Below are 16,792 nucleotides of genomic sequence, written 5' to 3' on the forward strand. Positions count from 1 at the left end.
TTTCAAGACAGGGTTTTTCTGTGTATCCCTGGCTGTCCTGGAACTCACTCTGTATCAAAACACAAAACCAAAACACAAACAAAAGAGCACTAGACTTTTGCAGAGACCTGGATTTAATTCCCAGCACCTACATGACTGCTCGCAAGAGTCTAACTTCAGCTCCAGGGGATCCAACACACTCCTCCAAGAAGACATGCATGTGGTGCATACACATGCATGCAAGCAAAACACTCGCGCGAATGAAGCAATACTTAAAAAAGTAATCCTATCACCCGGGAAGCTGAGGCAGGAGGATGGCCACTCGTTTGTGGGTCAGGCTGGGATACAGAGCAATAATACTCAGTTTCTAGAAACCAAAAACGTGGAAATAAAACGGAACGAAATGAAATAGAATACAATTAAACGAAATACAATAAAGATGACACAAACGTCCTTTCCTGGAGACACTCTCCTTGATGGCAACATTCTCACCTTTCCTCGCCCCTCGAACGCGGTCTCCTGTAGCCACAGCGGCCTCTAGCGGCCAGTGGTGTGGCTACGCTGCACGCTCTGCGCAGGCGCGGAAAGAGACCGCCCCCCCCTCACTCTCACTTCCGCTCCCCTCCCAGGGTTGCCCGGAAACCAGGGCCGAGACTTCCGTGGAAACGTCACGGGGCGGAGCTTCGGGTGGCGGGAAGAGCAGGCGCCGGAATGGAGGTGCAGGAGAGCGGCTCTGGCGCGGCCGAGAGTGGGGCGCAGGAGCCCTCGGCTGTCCCCAGCAGGACCGCGGGTGGCGCTGGCCACTACGAGCTGCCCTGGTGAGCGCGCGGCCGTAGTCACGCGCGCGCGGAGAGGTGATGGCGAGTGAGGGCGGGCTGAGCTCCAGGGACCCGGCTTCCGGCTGGGTCTGGGGGGGGGGACCCCGAAGGTGCTGTTCGACCCCTGGAGCCAGATTTTCTTTTTCTTTCTCTTCTTGAAACTGGGTTTCTTTTTTCACTTTATTTTTTTTTGAGACAGGGTCTTGGGTAACCCCGGCTGGTCTCGAACCCACTATGTAGCAGAGGGTGACTTTGAACCGGTGCTCCTCCTGCCCCCAGGGGATGACAGGCATGCCTCACTGTCTGTCATAAAGCAGTGCTGGGGATGGAACACGGGGCTTCGTGTATGCTTAAGCAAGCACTCTACCGACCGAGTCCCATTCTCAGCCCTGGGTTTCACTGTGCAGTTCTTGAACTTACCGCAGTCCTCCTGCCTCGGCTCCCCAAGAGCTGGAATGACAGGTGTGAGCTACCAGGCAGAGGTAGAGATTTTTATTTATGGAAATTGAGGTGAGTGTATCTCAATCCCAATCTGTCTAAGTGATGCTTGAACTTGACGAACAGGGCGCTCTGCTGTGCAGTACTAACGGCACGTCTCACTACCCTAAGCTGAGCCTTGAACTTTATATAGAGCCAAGAATGACCTTAAATTCTGATCGTACCGTCTTTTCCGTCGGTGTGTGCACCAGCCCCGGTTTTTGTTTTTGGTGTTGGTGTTGGTGGTTTGGTTGTTTGTTTTATGGAACTTGATTCCAGACATTTGTACAAAAGCATCTCTATCATGAACTTGTTTTTCTTGATCAAATGTAAGGCCTATGGCACCAGACAGCAGAGACAGTCCTTAGCAAACTGAAGCATCAGACTGTCTAGACCAGTGGTTCTCAACCTTCCTAAGGCTGTGACCCTTTAGTACAGTTCCTCGTGTTGTGGTGAACCCCCTACCATAAAATTATTTTCATTGCTACTTCATAACTTATTTTGCTACTGTTATGAATCGTAACGTAAATATCTGTGTTTTCCAGTGGTCTCAGGTGACCCCTGTCAGAGTCGTTTGACAGTCCCCAAGGGGTCGTGACCCACAGGTTGAGAACCATTGATCTAGACTGTAATACTAGGAAGAATATTACAAAAGCTGGGAATACGGCTCGGTGGCAGAATTCTTGCCTGGCATGCTCAGGGCCCAGGGTTCCATCCCCAGCACTGAAGAGAGAGGGAGGGAGAGAGAGAGAACCACATATGTAATTTAGCATTGTCTGGTAGCCACAGAAATAAGTAAAAAGAAAATGAGAATCCAAATGGGTAGCATATACCTGTTAGGTCCTTGTCAGCTGCATAGTGAGTTTGAGACCAGCCGGGGCTATATGAGTCCCTGTCACCAAAAACAAGTCCCGGTGAGATGGCTCAGTGATAAGGGTGCTTGTAGCCAACCAGCCAGCCTGAGTTTAACGTCTGGATTCTGCATGTTGGAAAGAGAGAACTGACTCCCAAAAGTTGTTTCTGACCTCCACACCTGTGCTGTGGCACACACACATAGTAAACGTGTGTGTGTATATATACTAAAAACAACATGAAGCACTCAGGAGGCAGAAATGATGGATCTCTGAGTTCAAGGCCAGCCTGGTCGACATAGGGAGTTCCAGTCTGGCAAGGACTACATGGTGAAACCCTGTCTCTGAAAATAGAAAAGAAATCCACAGAATATAATAAGGAAGCTTTGCTGGTCACATCATTGTAAATCTACCACATCTTGTACCCAGAGCTGGAAAAGGTCATTTCTCTCTTGATGTTTCTTGTTTATTTAAAAGGCAGAACTTAGTGGTCATGAGTTCCAGGCCATCTGGAGATGTGGCCCGGTTGATACGACGCTTGCCTGCCATTCAGAAAACCCACATTTCCTTCCCCAGCAGCTCATAAACTGGACGTGGTGATCCCTGTAATCCCAGAGCTGGGGAGGTAGAGGCTGAAGGATCAGGAGTTCAAGGTCATCCTTTGCTACATAGTAAGTTCCAGGATAGCCTGGGCTTTATGAGAAGACCCTGTCTATAAATAAATAGATTCCAAATGGGCACAAGTAGTTTTTGTTTTTTAATTTATGTCTGTGGGTGTATACAGTACCCTCAGAGGTGAGGAGAGGGATAGAATCCCTGGTAATAGATGATTGTGAGCTGCCATGTGGGTGCTAGGAATTGAACCTGGGTCCTCTGGAAGAGCAGCTGGCGCTTTGTTGTTGTTGTTGTTGTTTTCAAGACAGAGTTTCTCTGTGTAGCTTTGGAGCCTGTCCTGGGACTGCTATGTAGACCAGGCTGGCCTTGAACTCACAGAGATCCTCATGCCTCTACGTCCCAAGTGCTGGGATTAAAGGCATGCGCGCCACCACTGCCCAGCTGCAGCTGACGCTCTTAACCACTGAGCTATCTCCAGCCCCAAGGGAACAGTATTTTAATGACGTGTCTAAGTGCCATTTCAAAATTGCTTAAGAACTGTCCACACAGGCTTCCCAGTCATAGCCCAAGACCACTACTTTCCTGCTAGCGGAGCAAGAGTAGGCCATCTGGAACAGTAGCACGCTGTGGGCCAGCACAGTCTGCCTGTCTCACAGAGACCCTGGAGATGCAGCACTTACATCATTTGGTGGGACCAAAATGGGTGCACCTGGGACCATCACTGCGTACCTGCCAGCCTCTGCAAATGTGTGCATCAGAGCTGGCTAGACGGAACCCCTGCTTACTCTGCAGCTCCCTCTGTTGTGTGGAGTGGACAGTTGAGGAGCCCATTCGTACCAAAAGTTCATTTTTATCTTTTTTGTTGTTGTTGTTGAAAGCTCCCCCCCCCCCCCATTTCTTTATTGAGAGGGCAGGCTGTGGATGGAGGTCAGAGACCAACTCCTAGGAGTCTCTTCTACCATGTGGGTCCGAGGGATCCAACTCAGATGGTTAGGCCCATTAGCAAGCGCCTTTACCCACTGAGCCATCTTGCTGGCTCCTTTTTGGGTTTTGTTTTCGTTTGTTTGTTGGTTTTGGTTTTTTGAGACAAGGTTTCTCTGTGTAGCCCTGGTTGTCCTGAACTAGCTTTGTAGACCAGGCTGGCCTTGAACTCACAGAGATCTACTTGCCTTTGTCTCCCAAGTGCTGGGATTGAAGGCGTGCGCCACTACTGCTTGGCTTTTTTTTTTTTTTTTTAAGATTCATTTTGTTTTCTGTGTGTGAGTGTTGTCTTTATATCTGGGCACTGTGTGCATGCAGTACATGAAGAAGCCAGGAGAGGGCATTGCATTCCTTGGAATTATAAGGAGGTTGTGAGCCACTGTGTGGATGCTAGAAGTCAAACTCAGGGCTTCTGCAGCAGCAGGTACCCTTAACTACTGAGTCATTTCTCCAACACATTCTTCTTTAACTTATTGAAAGTGTCTCATTTAGCCCAGGCTGGTGTAGAACTTGTTATGTAGTCAAGGATAACCTTGAACTTCTGAACCTCCTGTTTCCACCCCCAACATAACCTGGGATTGCAGGTGTGTGTCACCATGCCTGGATGGTTTTTTCTTTTTGGTTTTTCAAGACAGGGTTTCTCTGTGTAGTTTTGGTTCCTGTCCTGGATCTAGCTATGTAGACCAGGCTGGCCTCAAACTCACAGAGATCTGCTTGGCTCTGCCTCCTGAGTGCTGGGTGCCACTTCTGCCCGGCTCCTGGATGTTTTGTTTTAATTTTTTTTTTTTAATGTGCATTGGTGTTTTGCCTGCCTGTATGTCTGTGTGAGGGTGTCAGATGCCCTGGAACTGGAGTTACAGACAGTTGTGAGCTGTCATGTGGGTGTTGGGAATTGAATCTGGGTCTTTTGGGAGAACAGCCAGTGCTCTTAACCACTGAGCCACCTCTCCAGCCCATGATTATTTATTTATGCTGTGGGTGTATGTGCCATACATGCAAGTCTCATAGTGCACGTGGGACTCAGTTCTCTTCCTCCACCATCTTGGTTCTGGGGATTAAACTAAGGCTGACTTAGCTTTGCTGTAAGTGCTTTTACATGCTCAGCCATCTTGCTGGCTTCTTATTTCTTCACTTTTTGAGGCAATTTGTATATGTGGTAGAGGTTGGCCTGGAACTCGGGGTCCTCTTGGCACGGCCTCCCTCTGTTGGCATCACAGGTAACACAGCCCCACCCTGCCAGAATTCACAGGGTTGCCCTTTCCTGCCCTGTCCTCGGGGTACCGAGAGGATAACCATGTCACTATTTGCTTTTTCTAAAACAGGGTTGAAAAATACAGACCTCTAAAGCTCAATGAAATAGTTGGCAATGAAGACACAGTGAGCAGGCTGGAGGTAAGGAGCTCTGTAACCCCGCTGACGTCACACTGTGGATCTGACGAGCTAGTGGCCATTGGAGACTGGGCGATTGGCTGAGGTGGTGAAGGAGGGTTTACGTCGACTGTTCCCCACTGGGGTGACAGAGTACCCGATGAACAGGACTTAAGCCAAGAAGGGTTAGTTTGCCTTTAGCTCACTGTCTGAGGTCACAGTCCTTCCTGGTGGGAAGGCATGGAGGCAGGAATGTGAGGCGGCTGGTCACGTGGCGCCCACAGTCTGGAAGCGGGGAGGTGGATGCTGCTACTCACTAGGCCGCTTTCTCCTTTCCCCTGAGTCCAGGACCCCAGCCCACGGGAGGATGCCACCCACATTTAGAGTGGGTCTTCCTGCCTCTGGAGGGCAGGGCTGGTTCCCTCCCACCGCCTGTGGGGCCTGATGGTGGGTGACAAACTAAGCTTGTTGGCCTTTGCAGGCGCCTTTATCTGCTGAGCCAGCTTCCCGACAACTGTTTTGTTATTGTTGTTTGGTTTTTTGGAGCATACTACTCACTATGTAGCCCTGGCTGTCCTGAAACTTTCTATGTAGACCAGGCTGGCTTCTGACTCACAGAGCTCTGCCTGCCTCTGCTTCCCAAGTGCTGGGATTAAACAAGTGTGCCACCCACCTGGGCTGTTGATTTGTCTTCGAGACAGGGTTTTGATATGTAGCTGAAGCTGGCCGGAGTTCCTGATCCTTCTCCCTCAGCCTCCCTGGTGCTAGGATTAGAGGCGTGTACCACCACACTAACTTCGTGAACCTCTTTCACCCAGGTCTTTGCAAAGGAAGGCAATGTGCCCAATATCATCATTGCGGTGAGTACTTGGGCCTATCTGTCCTCTAGGCATCTTGCATCCCGAGTCCACTCCCTCCCTGGGGAGGCTCACAGGTCCCTGGCCGGGTCGTTAGGGGAGTCGGGAGCAAGTGCCAGCAGTGGGGGGTTGGGGGAGCAGCAAGAGCTACATGGGAACCCTTTAATTAATTAATTAATTAATTAATTAATTAATTAATTGGTTGGTTGGTTGATTTTTATGTGTGTGGGTGTTTTGCCCATGTGCATGTCTGGTGCCAGGGACGGGGGAAGGGAGTGGGGTAGGGTAGGGTAGTGGTGATGTATCTCTTGGAACTGGAGTTACAGACAGTTGGGGCTTTGGGAATGGAACTCACGTCCTCTGGATGAGCAGCCAGTGCTCGTAACTGCTGAGCCATCTCTCCAGCCCCTGGGTCCTTCCTGCATGAATCAGTTCGGGGAGCTCTTACCTACAGGGTCCCCCAGGAACCGGCAAAACGACCAGCATCCTCTGCTTGGCGAGAGCACTGCTGGGCCCGGCCCTGAAGGATGCGGTTCTGGAACTCAATGCGTCAAATGACAGGTAGGATGGGAAGGAAGGCCGGCCTCCTGTTGTACCTGAGTGGACAAGCTCTGCTTGGTGCTGCTTGTGCCTGGCGCTGGCTTCTCTGACTCCACGTTTAACCGGGGAATCATTACCTTGTCCGAGCGTCTGAGGAGCACCTGCAGCCTTCCTTGTTTTGACGAAAGTGTTCAAATGACTCTTTTAATTGTTTTTATTGCTGCTTATTCACTGTGGGGAGGGGCCTATGCCGTGATGTACATGAAGAGGTCAGGACAGCTTGCTGGGAGTCCGTTCTCTGCTTCACCAAGTGGGTCCTAAGGATCAAACTCAGGTTGTGAGGGTTGGCGGCAAGAGCCCTCCCGTCAACCCTGTTTGTGTGTGCGTGAGTGCGTGCATGCGTGTGTGTGTGTGCGTGTGTTCTTCACATGTGTGAAGAACAGAGCACAATCACGTGGAATTAGTTCTTTTCTTCCACCTTTATGTGGGCTCTGGGGATTGACCTCAGGTTGTCCGTCTCCCGTGGTCGGCCAGCAGGTGTCCTCACCCACTGTGCCAGCTCACCAGCCCTGAAACCACCTAAGGTGTCCACTTCAGTCGTGTTAACATGTTAACTGTGCAACAGCCTTCTGGCCTTGCACAACTGAAAGTGCCCTCCAGCGCCTCCCCGTTTCCCGTCTGCGGCCTGGCAGCCACAGCCACCTCAGGTCTGTGTATGTGACGATTAGCTCATGTTCCCAGGTGAAAGTAAGGTTCTGTAGCCCTTGGGGCTCTCAGGAGGATTTCCAAGCCCCTTGTGAGCTGGGAGTGGTGTGTGGGAAACCCCAGCCCTGGGAAGGCTAAGGCAGGGGGATTCTGGGTTCCAGGTCTGCCCAGGTGCCATATAAAGATGCTCTCTCAAAAAATAAAATGTGGGGCTGGAGAGATTGCTCAGCAGGTAAGAACATGTGGCGCACGCCTTTAGTCCCAGCACTTAGGAGGCAGAGGCAGGCAGATCTCTTGAGTTCGAGGTCAGCCTGGTCTACAGAATGAGTTCCAGGAAAGGCGCAAAGCTACACAGAGAAACCCTGTCTCAAAAAACAGAGAGAGAGAGAGAGAGAGAGAGAGAGAGAGAGAGAGAGAGAGAGAGAGAACATGCCGCTCTTGCAGAGACCCAGAATTCCTTTCCTTGCACCCGCATCAAGCAGCTCACAGCTGCTTGGAACTCCAGCTCCAGGGCTTCTGACACCCTGTGGTCTCTCCAGGCCCCCACCTGCACATGCCCTGCATCTGGGCAGACACATAAAACAGTAAAACAGGGTCGCTGAGATGGCTCAGTGACTAAACACCCCCACTGTCCAAGCCCGAGAGCACTGGGTCTGCCCGTATAACTCAAAGTGAAGGTGGAAAAAGTCCCTCCGTTTGTGACACGTGCCTTCTTCCTTCTTGTTTCAGGGGCATTGATGTGGTGAGGAATAAAATCAAAATGTTCGCCCAGCAGAAAGTCACCCTTCCCAAGGGCCGGCACAAGATCATCATTCTGGATGAAGCAGACAGGTGCGGGCTGGAGATGGGCGTCCCCAAGTAGCCCAGGCTGGCCTCAGATCTCCAGTCCTCCGGAACAGCAGGAGTGGTGGGGCTGTGCCCCAGGCCTGGTACCCACCCCCCTCTTATGTTTGCCCCAGCATGACGGACGGTGCCCAGCAGGCCCTCCGGAGAACCATGGAAATCTACTCCAAGACAACCCGCTTTGCTCTGGCTTGTAATGCTTCAGACAAAATCATAGGTGAGCATGCAACCTGGACGGCTGTCTCCAGGGAAGCTTTCTTTTTTCTTTTTCTTTTTTTTTAATTCTTTTTTTTTTTTTAATGTATATGAGTGCTCTATCTGCATATATGACTATATGCCAGAAGAGGGCACCAGATCTCATTACAGATGGTTGTGAGCTACCATGTGGTTGCTTGAAATTGAACTCAAGACCTATGGAAGAGCAGCCAGTGCTCTTAACTGCTGAGCCATCTCTCCAGCCCGAGGCTTTTTTTTTTTTTTTTTTTTTTTTTTTTTTTGGTTTTTCGAGACAGGGTTTCTCTGTGTAGTTTTGCACCTTTCCTGGAACTCACTCTGTAGACCAGGCTGGCCTCGAACTCACAGAGATCCATCTGCCTCTGCCTCCCGGGTGCTGGGATTAAAGGCGTGCGCCACCACCGCCTGGCCCGAGGCTCCCTTTTTTTTTTTTTTATTTACTTTTTTCATTTGTTTTTGATTGTGTATCTGAGTATATGTGCCCTGGAGTTGAGGTCACAGGCAGTTGTGAGAAACCTGATGTGAGTGCTAGAATCCAAACTTGGCTTCTCTGGAAGAGCAGCGGGTACTTTTAACCCCTGAGACATTTCTCCAGCCTCTGTGTGTGTGTCTGTGTCTGTGTGTATGTGTGTCTGTCTGTCTGTCTGTCTGTCTCTGTCTGTCTGTATACAAGCCTGCTACAGTGTGTGTGTGGAGGTCAGAGGATAGCTCTCTCCTACCATGTGGATCCCAGGGATTGAGGTCAGGTTGTCAGACTTGGCAAGTGCTGTTTACTTTTTATTTTGAGACCTGGTCTTCTCTAATTTACCCAGGCTGGCCTTGAACTCACTTTATAGCCCAGGAATGCATCGAACCTACAGTCCTCCTGCCTCAGCATCCTGAGTGGTTGGGATGACAGGCCTGAGCCACCAGCCCATCTGGAACACACTCTGGTTGTTTTGTGTGCTGCGGCCCTTGACATCAGCTCTGTGCATCAGGCTTTGTGGCTGCCTGGTGTGGCCAGGCCTCCACCTCACCACAGGGTCTCCTTTCAGGGCCCTTTGGCCTTTAGCCCAGCTGCTGCCCACAGCACTGGTCTACCCTGTGTGGCTGGTGTCACATCCTCCTGCCACCGACTTCGTGAGTCACCTGGACCATCCTGTGTGTATTGTCTGTCTCCTTTCTGTTCTGTTGATCCCCAGCAATGGGGGTTTTCTGTCCTATCCTTCTGTACCCAAGTGTGTGTATGTGTGTGGTCGGTCACACATAGGTTTGTTGCCACATTCCTTTCCCTACCAGCTCATGGCTGCCTAGATGGGAGAATTGCTTAATGTTGACAGGACTCTCCCCCCCCCCCATTTATTTTAAAATTACATTTGTGTGTATGTATGTGCACATGCATGCATGTGGATGTTGGGGGTCATTTGCCTTCCTGTAGATGTCAGAATAATTTATAAAAGTCAGTAATTATCTTGGTGGGTCCCAAAGTTGAGCTCAGGTTGTCAGTCTTGGTAGTAAGCATCTTTATCCACTGAGCCTTCTTGCTAACCAGTGTCCTTTTTTATTGGTGGTGTTGATGGTGTTTGTTGTGTTTTTGAGTCTCAGGTAGCACAGGCTAGCCTGGAACTGACCTTGTAACTGAGGTTGACCTTAAATCCGTGATCCTCCTGCCCTACCTCCCTATTTAATCCCAAGTGTTGGGGTTACAGGCAGACACCTTCTTGCCTTGTTCCCCTGTGAAACGTCAAAGAGCTTGTTGGGGTTCCATTCCCTCCCAGCCTGAGGAACTGATCTTTCCTGAAGGGCCCAGCCATCGCACTGTGACTCCAGAGGCCCTAACTCTTTGTGTCTGGGGTGGGGCTTGCATGTGTGGCAGCGTCTGTCCCGAGGCCTCCTGTCCCTCCAGAAGCAGGCCCTGACCTATGTGTGCTGGATGTTGCTAACTCAGGCCTCTTTGCTTTTTTCTCCTTGCAGTTAAAGGCAGGCACCTTTGGGAGTAAGGAAACACACACATGCATGCAGCCCATGCACAGAGAAAAAGACCCTCTGCAGAGCAGGGGGGTGGGACTCAGAAAGCCAAAAATCCAGCCTCTTTGCTTCTTATCTGATAATTTGACACTTGGCTGTGATCAGCTGTGTCCTGATGAGCAGCCAGCCTTGCCAGGGAACTCTCACTCTGCTGTCTCTGTCCAGAACCCATCCAGTCCCGGTGTGCAGTGCTCCGCTACACCAAGCTCACTGATGCTCAAGTCCTCACCAGGCTCATGAATGTCATCGAGAAGGAAAAAGTGCCATACACAGATGATGGCCTGGAAGCCATTATCTTCACAGCCCAAGGGGACATGCGCCAGGTTGGTGGGTGACTGTTGCTGCCTGTGTTAGTCTGGGTTTCTGTTGCTGTGATGAAACACCATGATCAAAAAACAAGTTGGGGAGGAGAGGGTTTATTTGGCTGACACTTCCATATTGCTGTTGTCATTGAAGGAAGTCAGGACAGGAACTCAGACAGGGCAGGAACCTGGAGGCAGGAGCTGATGCAGAGGCCGTAGAGGGGTGCTGCTTACTGGCTTGCACCCCTTGACTTGCTTAGCCTGCTTTCTTATAGCACCCAGGACTACCAGTCCAGGGATGGCCCCACCCAGCATGGGCTGGACCCTCCCCCATCAAATACTAATTAAGAAAATGCCTTACAGCTGGATCTTATGGAGGATCTCAACTGAAGTTCCCTCTTTTCAGATAACTCTAGTTTGTGTGTCAAGTCGACATCAGACCAGCCAGCACACTGCCCCACAAGGCGAGGTTGGGGAATGAGTGTTGACCAAGTCTGGGTAAAGACTGAGGACCTAGCACCCTGCATGGGTGTGAGCTGGGGAGGGTGGGCATCGAGTCTCTGAGGCAGGATAGGGAAAGACATCGTAGTCACCCTTAATATGTTTCTTGCCTCCCTCCAGGCACTGAACAACTTGCAGTCTACCTTCTCAGGATTCGGCTATATCAACAGCGAGAATGTATTCAAGGTACCAGGGCTGGGAGAGGGTTGGGAGGGCTGGTCTGCACCAGAGTGGACCTACACAGCCCATGTTCTCCCCATCATAGCTTTGTCTCTCGAGCCCAGGAGAGCGGCAGGAGGGTCTGGGGGTGGTTGCACATGCGGGTGGTGGGAGACGGGCAGATCCAGGTTAGCCTGCAGCTGTCCTGCTTGATTCCCCCCCCACCTCCCTGCAGAGCTGTTCTTCCCCTCTCCTGTGCTGTGGGCCGCTCTGATGGCTGCTAAAGTCACGGGTCCGCCCTAGGCCGCCACTCCAACTTCTTTTCTTTTCTTCTCTTGACATAGTGTAGCCCAGGCTGGCCTTGAATCTGAGATCCTCCAGATTTTTTAGGTTTTTTTGTTTGTTTGTTTTTTGTTTTTTTTCAAGACAGAGTTTCTCTGTTTAGCTTTGCGTCTTTCCTGGAACTCACTTGGTAGCCCAGGCTGGCCTCAAACTCACAGAGATTCACCTGGCTCTGCCTCCCGAGTGCTGGGATTAAAGGCGTGCGCCACCACCACCCGGCGTTTTTTTTAGTTTTTTATTTGTTTTAGTTTTGTTTTGTTTTTTTCTCAGACAGAGTTTGCGCCCGGCTCTTCCTGAGTCTTGAGGTCACAGGCATGTGCTGCTGTGCCCAGCACCGTGCCTGTAATGCCACCCAAGAAGAGAGTCTTTTTGGGCCTTTGGCTGCTTTGTGGTCCATTCATTTTGGAGATGAGAAATGTAACTAGGGCATTGGGAGATGTCATATTTGGGGGTGTCTTTGGAAGTGAGAAGGGCGTTCCCAAATCCCATTGTAGTTGTTGGAGTGTGTGGGCCTCATGATGCGTTTCCTGACTGTTTGCTCAGGTCTGTGATGAGCCCCACCCCCTGCTGGTGAAGGAGATGATCCAGCACTGCGTGGATACCAACATCGATGAGGCCTACAAGGTGGGCTCTTGTTCCCTCCCTTAGTCCCATGGTGCCTTGGGACTTTTGAGACAAGTGGCAGGAGCCCTGGGTGGCACTAGGATTCCTTATCACTGCCCTTAACCCTTAAAATCCCTCTCAGCTCATCACTCAGAACCTGACAAAAGCAACTCAGCAGAGGCGGCCTCACGGGGACTTGCTGGAGGGGTGCAGCCAGCATGGCAGGAAGGCAGGACAGCTCCTGGTGGTTGGAGCACAGGGCTGAGACACTTTGTATCTTTGATTTATTTATTTTTTTATTTATTTTATGTATGGATGTTTTACCTGAATGTGTATCTGGTGCCCTTGGGGTCCAGAAGAGGGCATCAGGTCCCCAAGATTAGAGTTACAATTGTGAATTGCCATGTGAAAGCTAGGAATCAAACCCAGGTCCCCTAGAAGAGCAGCCCGTGCTCTTAACCACTGAGCCATCTCTCCAGCCCCATGAGATGCCTCCCATCTTGATGGATAGGGAAGCACAGACCTGCTGCCATGCTGTAGATAGGGGCTCCACCTCAGATACCACAGCCTGCAAGAACAGCACCACCAGCTAGGGAACCAAGAGGGGCCACTTCACACCCAAACCATGGAACTGACTCATAGAGGCTGATTCTTCCCCTAAGCCACACTACAAGTGGTAGACCTGGAAGGCAGCTTCATGGCCTACTGTAGTTGTATCCTCCACAAGAGGGTTCTCAGCCTCTCCAGTGACATCACATTGTCAGGTAGGGGAACACATCACATCCCACCTGTCTTCCCGAGAATGTTGAGAGCCAACCAGAAACCCAGCAGTCCCCGTTACTCAGAAGAGGGGGGATGGGGAGGGTCTAGTGTGGCTGCAGGGCCTGGTTCCTGAGCAGATGTCAGTGTGTGTGGTGGTTTCAGGTCTGTAGGTGTCAGGTGTGGTCGCAGACCCTTTCCCTGATCCCGAGTTTCTTACTGCAGTCAGCCAGCCTGGACGCTGACTAGGGGCAGGGCAGGTTGAACTGAACGAGAACAGTACTGGAGTGCCGGGCAGGGAAACGGGTACAGCCAGAGGTGGTTACTGAGGGGACAAAGCTAACCTAACCCCTGACTCTACCTAACACTGCCAGAATCCACCCCAGGGTGCTCGGGCTCAGTGGGCTTTCTCTAGACACAGCCCCAGACTGGGGAAAGTGGACAGGAGGGGAAGGCGTGGTACTAGTGAAATCCTGCCCTGCGTAGGTTGTCTGGTCCCATCACGCAGGGGCCTCTTTCTTTTTTTTTAAGATTTATTTATTTATTATGTATACGGTGTTCTGTTTGCACATATCCCTGCAAGCCAGAAAAGGGCACCAGATCTCATTACAGATGGTTGTGAGCCACCATGTGGTTGCTGGGAATTGAACTCAGGACCTTTGGAAGAGCAAGCCATCTCTCCAGCCTCAGGGGCCTCTTTCTTACTGAGCCTGGGGGAGCTAGCTGGTGAGGGGTTCCACCTGGAAGGCTCTGGATAGAGACGTGATGTGGGCAAGATATCAGACCATCTTCCTGAGGTCAAGAACATGTGGTGCCTCCTGGGAAATTTTACCTGCCGTGACCAGAGGACTGGGTGACACAGGGCATCTGTGGGGCCCCCCCAGCACCTCCATAAGGTTCAGGGGGTCCTCAAAGCCTCCTGGATCACCAGGGCCAAGCTATTGCCATGGCGATATCTAGGAGCACTGTGGGTCCGCCTCCATCTGCCTTTCCTGTTGACGGTGTTCATGGCCTGTTGGGTCTTTCGTCTAGATTCTTGCTCACCTGTGGCACCTGGGCTACTCACCAGAAGACGTCATCGGCAACATTTTCCGAGTGTGTAAAACCTTCCCCATGGCCGAATACTTGAAACTGGAGTTCATCAAGGTTCGTCAGAGCTCGGGAATACCTTGTGCACTTCTGCCTTCTTTGGAGTCCAGTCTGCTGGCTTCTTGCTTTGCTTTTAGACAAGGCCTTGCAGCGTCGCCCAGGCTGGGTTACAGGCGTGTGCCACCACACTACCTTGCACTTGTGCACAGTGCCTGCCAGATCTGTTGTGACGTGTCCACGCTGGCCCTCATCACTGAGCAGCATTCTGCTGTGTGGCTGTGTCACGGTCACTTGTTCTCTAGGAGGGCGTTCGGGTTTCTGTGGCTAAAAGTCACTGCACACTGGCACCCATGAAACAGCATGGCTGCCACATTCCTGTTCTACTTGGGTGGGCTCCCAGGTGGGAGACCACCAACTCAGACAGGTGCACGTTTAACTGTATAAGAATTTGACTGGGGCTGGGCAGTGAGGGCGCACACCTTCAATCCAGGTGGATCTCTGTGAGTTCAAGGTCACTCTGATCTACAGAGTGAGTTCCAGGACAGCCAGGGCAACACAGAAACCCTGTCTTGAAAACCAAAAACAACAAAAAATTTGGCTGGGGATGGCTCTACCGAGTACATACCTCGAGTGTGCAAAGCCCGGGGTTGATCCTCAGCCCTGCACAAGATGGGGTACTAGCCGGGCGGTGGTGGCGCACGCCTTTAATCCCAGCACTCGGGAGGCAGAGCCAGGCGGATCTCTGTGAGATCGAGGCCAGCCTGGACTACCAAGTGAGTCCCAGGAAAGGCGCAAAGTTACACAGAGAAACCCTGTCTCAAAAAAAACCAAAAAAAAAAAAAAAAAGATGGGGTACTGTTGGTATGGTGGTGCATACCTTCAGTGCTCCACAGTGAGACTTTGGTTTAAAACAGCAGCAGCAAAAGGAACTGAGTGTCTTTTTGTTTGCCTGTAGTTCCACACCCTGGAGGTAGAGGCAGGAGACTCAGAAGCTCAGGGCTATCCTGAGCTACATAGTGGGTTGGAAACCAGCCTGGGTTCTGTGAGACCCTAGCAGGCTGGGGCTGTAGCTTGTGCTGGAAGCTCCAGGTTTGCTCCCTAAGCCGGAACACCCTTTTCCAGCATGAGCTGGACCGGAGTGAAGCCAGGTCCGGCCTCTCCTGTCCTGCGTTTTGAGGTCATTGTGTGTGGATTGCACCAGGTTAGACAGAAAGGAGCCAACAGTCCCGGCTTACCCACCGTTCCTTCCGGCTTGTGTTTCAGGAGATTGGATACACTCACATGAAAGTAGCGGAAGGTGTGAACTCCTTGCTGCAGATGGCTGGGCTCCTGGCCAGGCTGTGTCAGAAGACCATGGCTCCGGTGGCCAGTTGAGATGGCCTCCAGTGATGAGTCTCTTGTCACCGAGACACTGATGGCCCAGCTTTCCAGTCGTGGGGAAATGTGCCCAAGACATTGTTAGAACATTCTCACTTTGGTTTTTGTTCTGGGAGAACGGGACTGACTTCGAACTCTCTGCAGCTGTGCCTGACCTTGAACTGCTGATCCTGCTCTGCCTCCTGAGTGCTGGGGTTACAGGTGTGCCACCACGGCTGGTTTGTGCAGTGCTTGGGGTGGGACCCAGGGCTTGTGCCTGTCAGGCGAGCAGTCTGCCAGCTGGCCGACAGCCTCGCCCCTGGCTGAGCTCTGGAGGGTTCCATGCTGCTCTGCTCTTCGTATCTGAATTCAGCTTCAGAGCCTGGATATGGGGCACGGTGGGAAGGCCCCTGACCTCCTCAGACTTGGGGTTGTAGCTGATAAAGCCTTAGGGTGTTGGTCTTGCAGTGCTTGATTGCATGAGGCCTGAGGAAAAGCATCGTCTTGCTTCTGCCTGTTGGACCTGCGGCCAGTGAGTGCAGCAGATGGTCTGGCCACACACCTCACCACTGGAGTGCCATCTCCAGAACCCACGAGAAGGTGGAAGAAGAACTGACTCCACCAAGGGGTTCTCCGAGCAGCTAGGCGTGATGGCACACCTCTCTAATCCCAGCACTTGGGAGGCAGAGGCAGGAGGATTTCTGAAGTCAAGGCCAGCTTGGTCTACATAGTTCTGGGACAGCCAGAACTACAGAGCAACTACATAGAGAGACTTGTCTCAAAAAAACAAGAGGAGGGGGGGAGATGTCTTCTGGTCCCTGCATACATGCACACAATAATAAGTAAAATTATGAAAATAAATACAATTTAAGAATTGAAGCCAAGTACATAATTTTTTAAATGACTAATGTGTATGAGTGGTTTTTGTTTTATTTTAAAGGGTTGATTTGTTATTTTATGTGTGTGTTTTGCCTGTACACTGTGAATGCAGTGCCTGAGGAGACCAGGAGAGGACATTGGATCCCTTGGAGCTGGATTCGCAGATAGTTTTGAACCTAGGACCTCTGCAAGAACAGCCAGAACTGCCTAGCCATCTCTCCAGTCCCACAGACCTAATGCCAAGCGCTCAGGCTAAGTTCAGAGCTAGGCCCTGTTACAGTGAGCCTGGGAAATGAGACCCTCTTGTGTCAGTGTCTGACAATTGGGTTCTGGGTGTTCCTTCTAATATGCTAACGTGTCATTTCTAACTCGTATTCATTTCTTCTCAGAACGAATTTGTGATGTCCGGGGGAAGGGGCTGGGCATCAAGTACACAGCCCATTCCTCTCTGGACCTCAGGGTTCCTTTCTACTAAGTAAGAACTTTGATCTTAAGCTAGGTGGTGGTGGCACACACCTTTAATCCCA

At 51.2% G+C, this 16,792-nt stretch overlaps 1 protein-coding gene across 1 annotated transcript; it reads left to right on the top strand.

Annotated features, from left to right (window-relative positions):
- The first annotated feature begins 644 nt into the window (after nucleotides 1-644).
- Rfc2 (replication factor C subunit 2) lies at nucleotides 645-16,294 on the top strand. Its single transcript, XM_059248904.1, has 11 exons — nucleotides 645-797; nucleotides 5,044-5,113; nucleotides 5,908-5,949; nucleotides 6,401-6,507; nucleotides 7,921-8,022; nucleotides 8,151-8,251; nucleotides 10,441-10,598; nucleotides 11,199-11,264; nucleotides 12,123-12,203; nucleotides 13,974-14,087; nucleotides 15,294-16,294. Exons 1-11 carry the CDS (start codon nucleotides 691-693, stop codon nucleotides 15,402-15,404), a joined length of 1,059 nt encoding a protein of 352 aa, XP_059104887.1. The 5' UTR covers nucleotides 645-690; the 3' UTR covers nucleotides 15,405-16,294.
- The last annotated feature ends 498 nt before the right edge of the window (nucleotides 16,295-16,792 follow it).

This window comes from Peromyscus eremicus, chromosome 23, assembly GCF_949786415.1.
Source record: "Peromyscus eremicus chromosome 23, PerEre_H2_v1, whole genome shotgun sequence".
Taxonomy (NCBI): Eukaryota; Metazoa; Chordata; class Mammalia; order Rodentia; family Cricetidae; genus Peromyscus; species Peromyscus eremicus.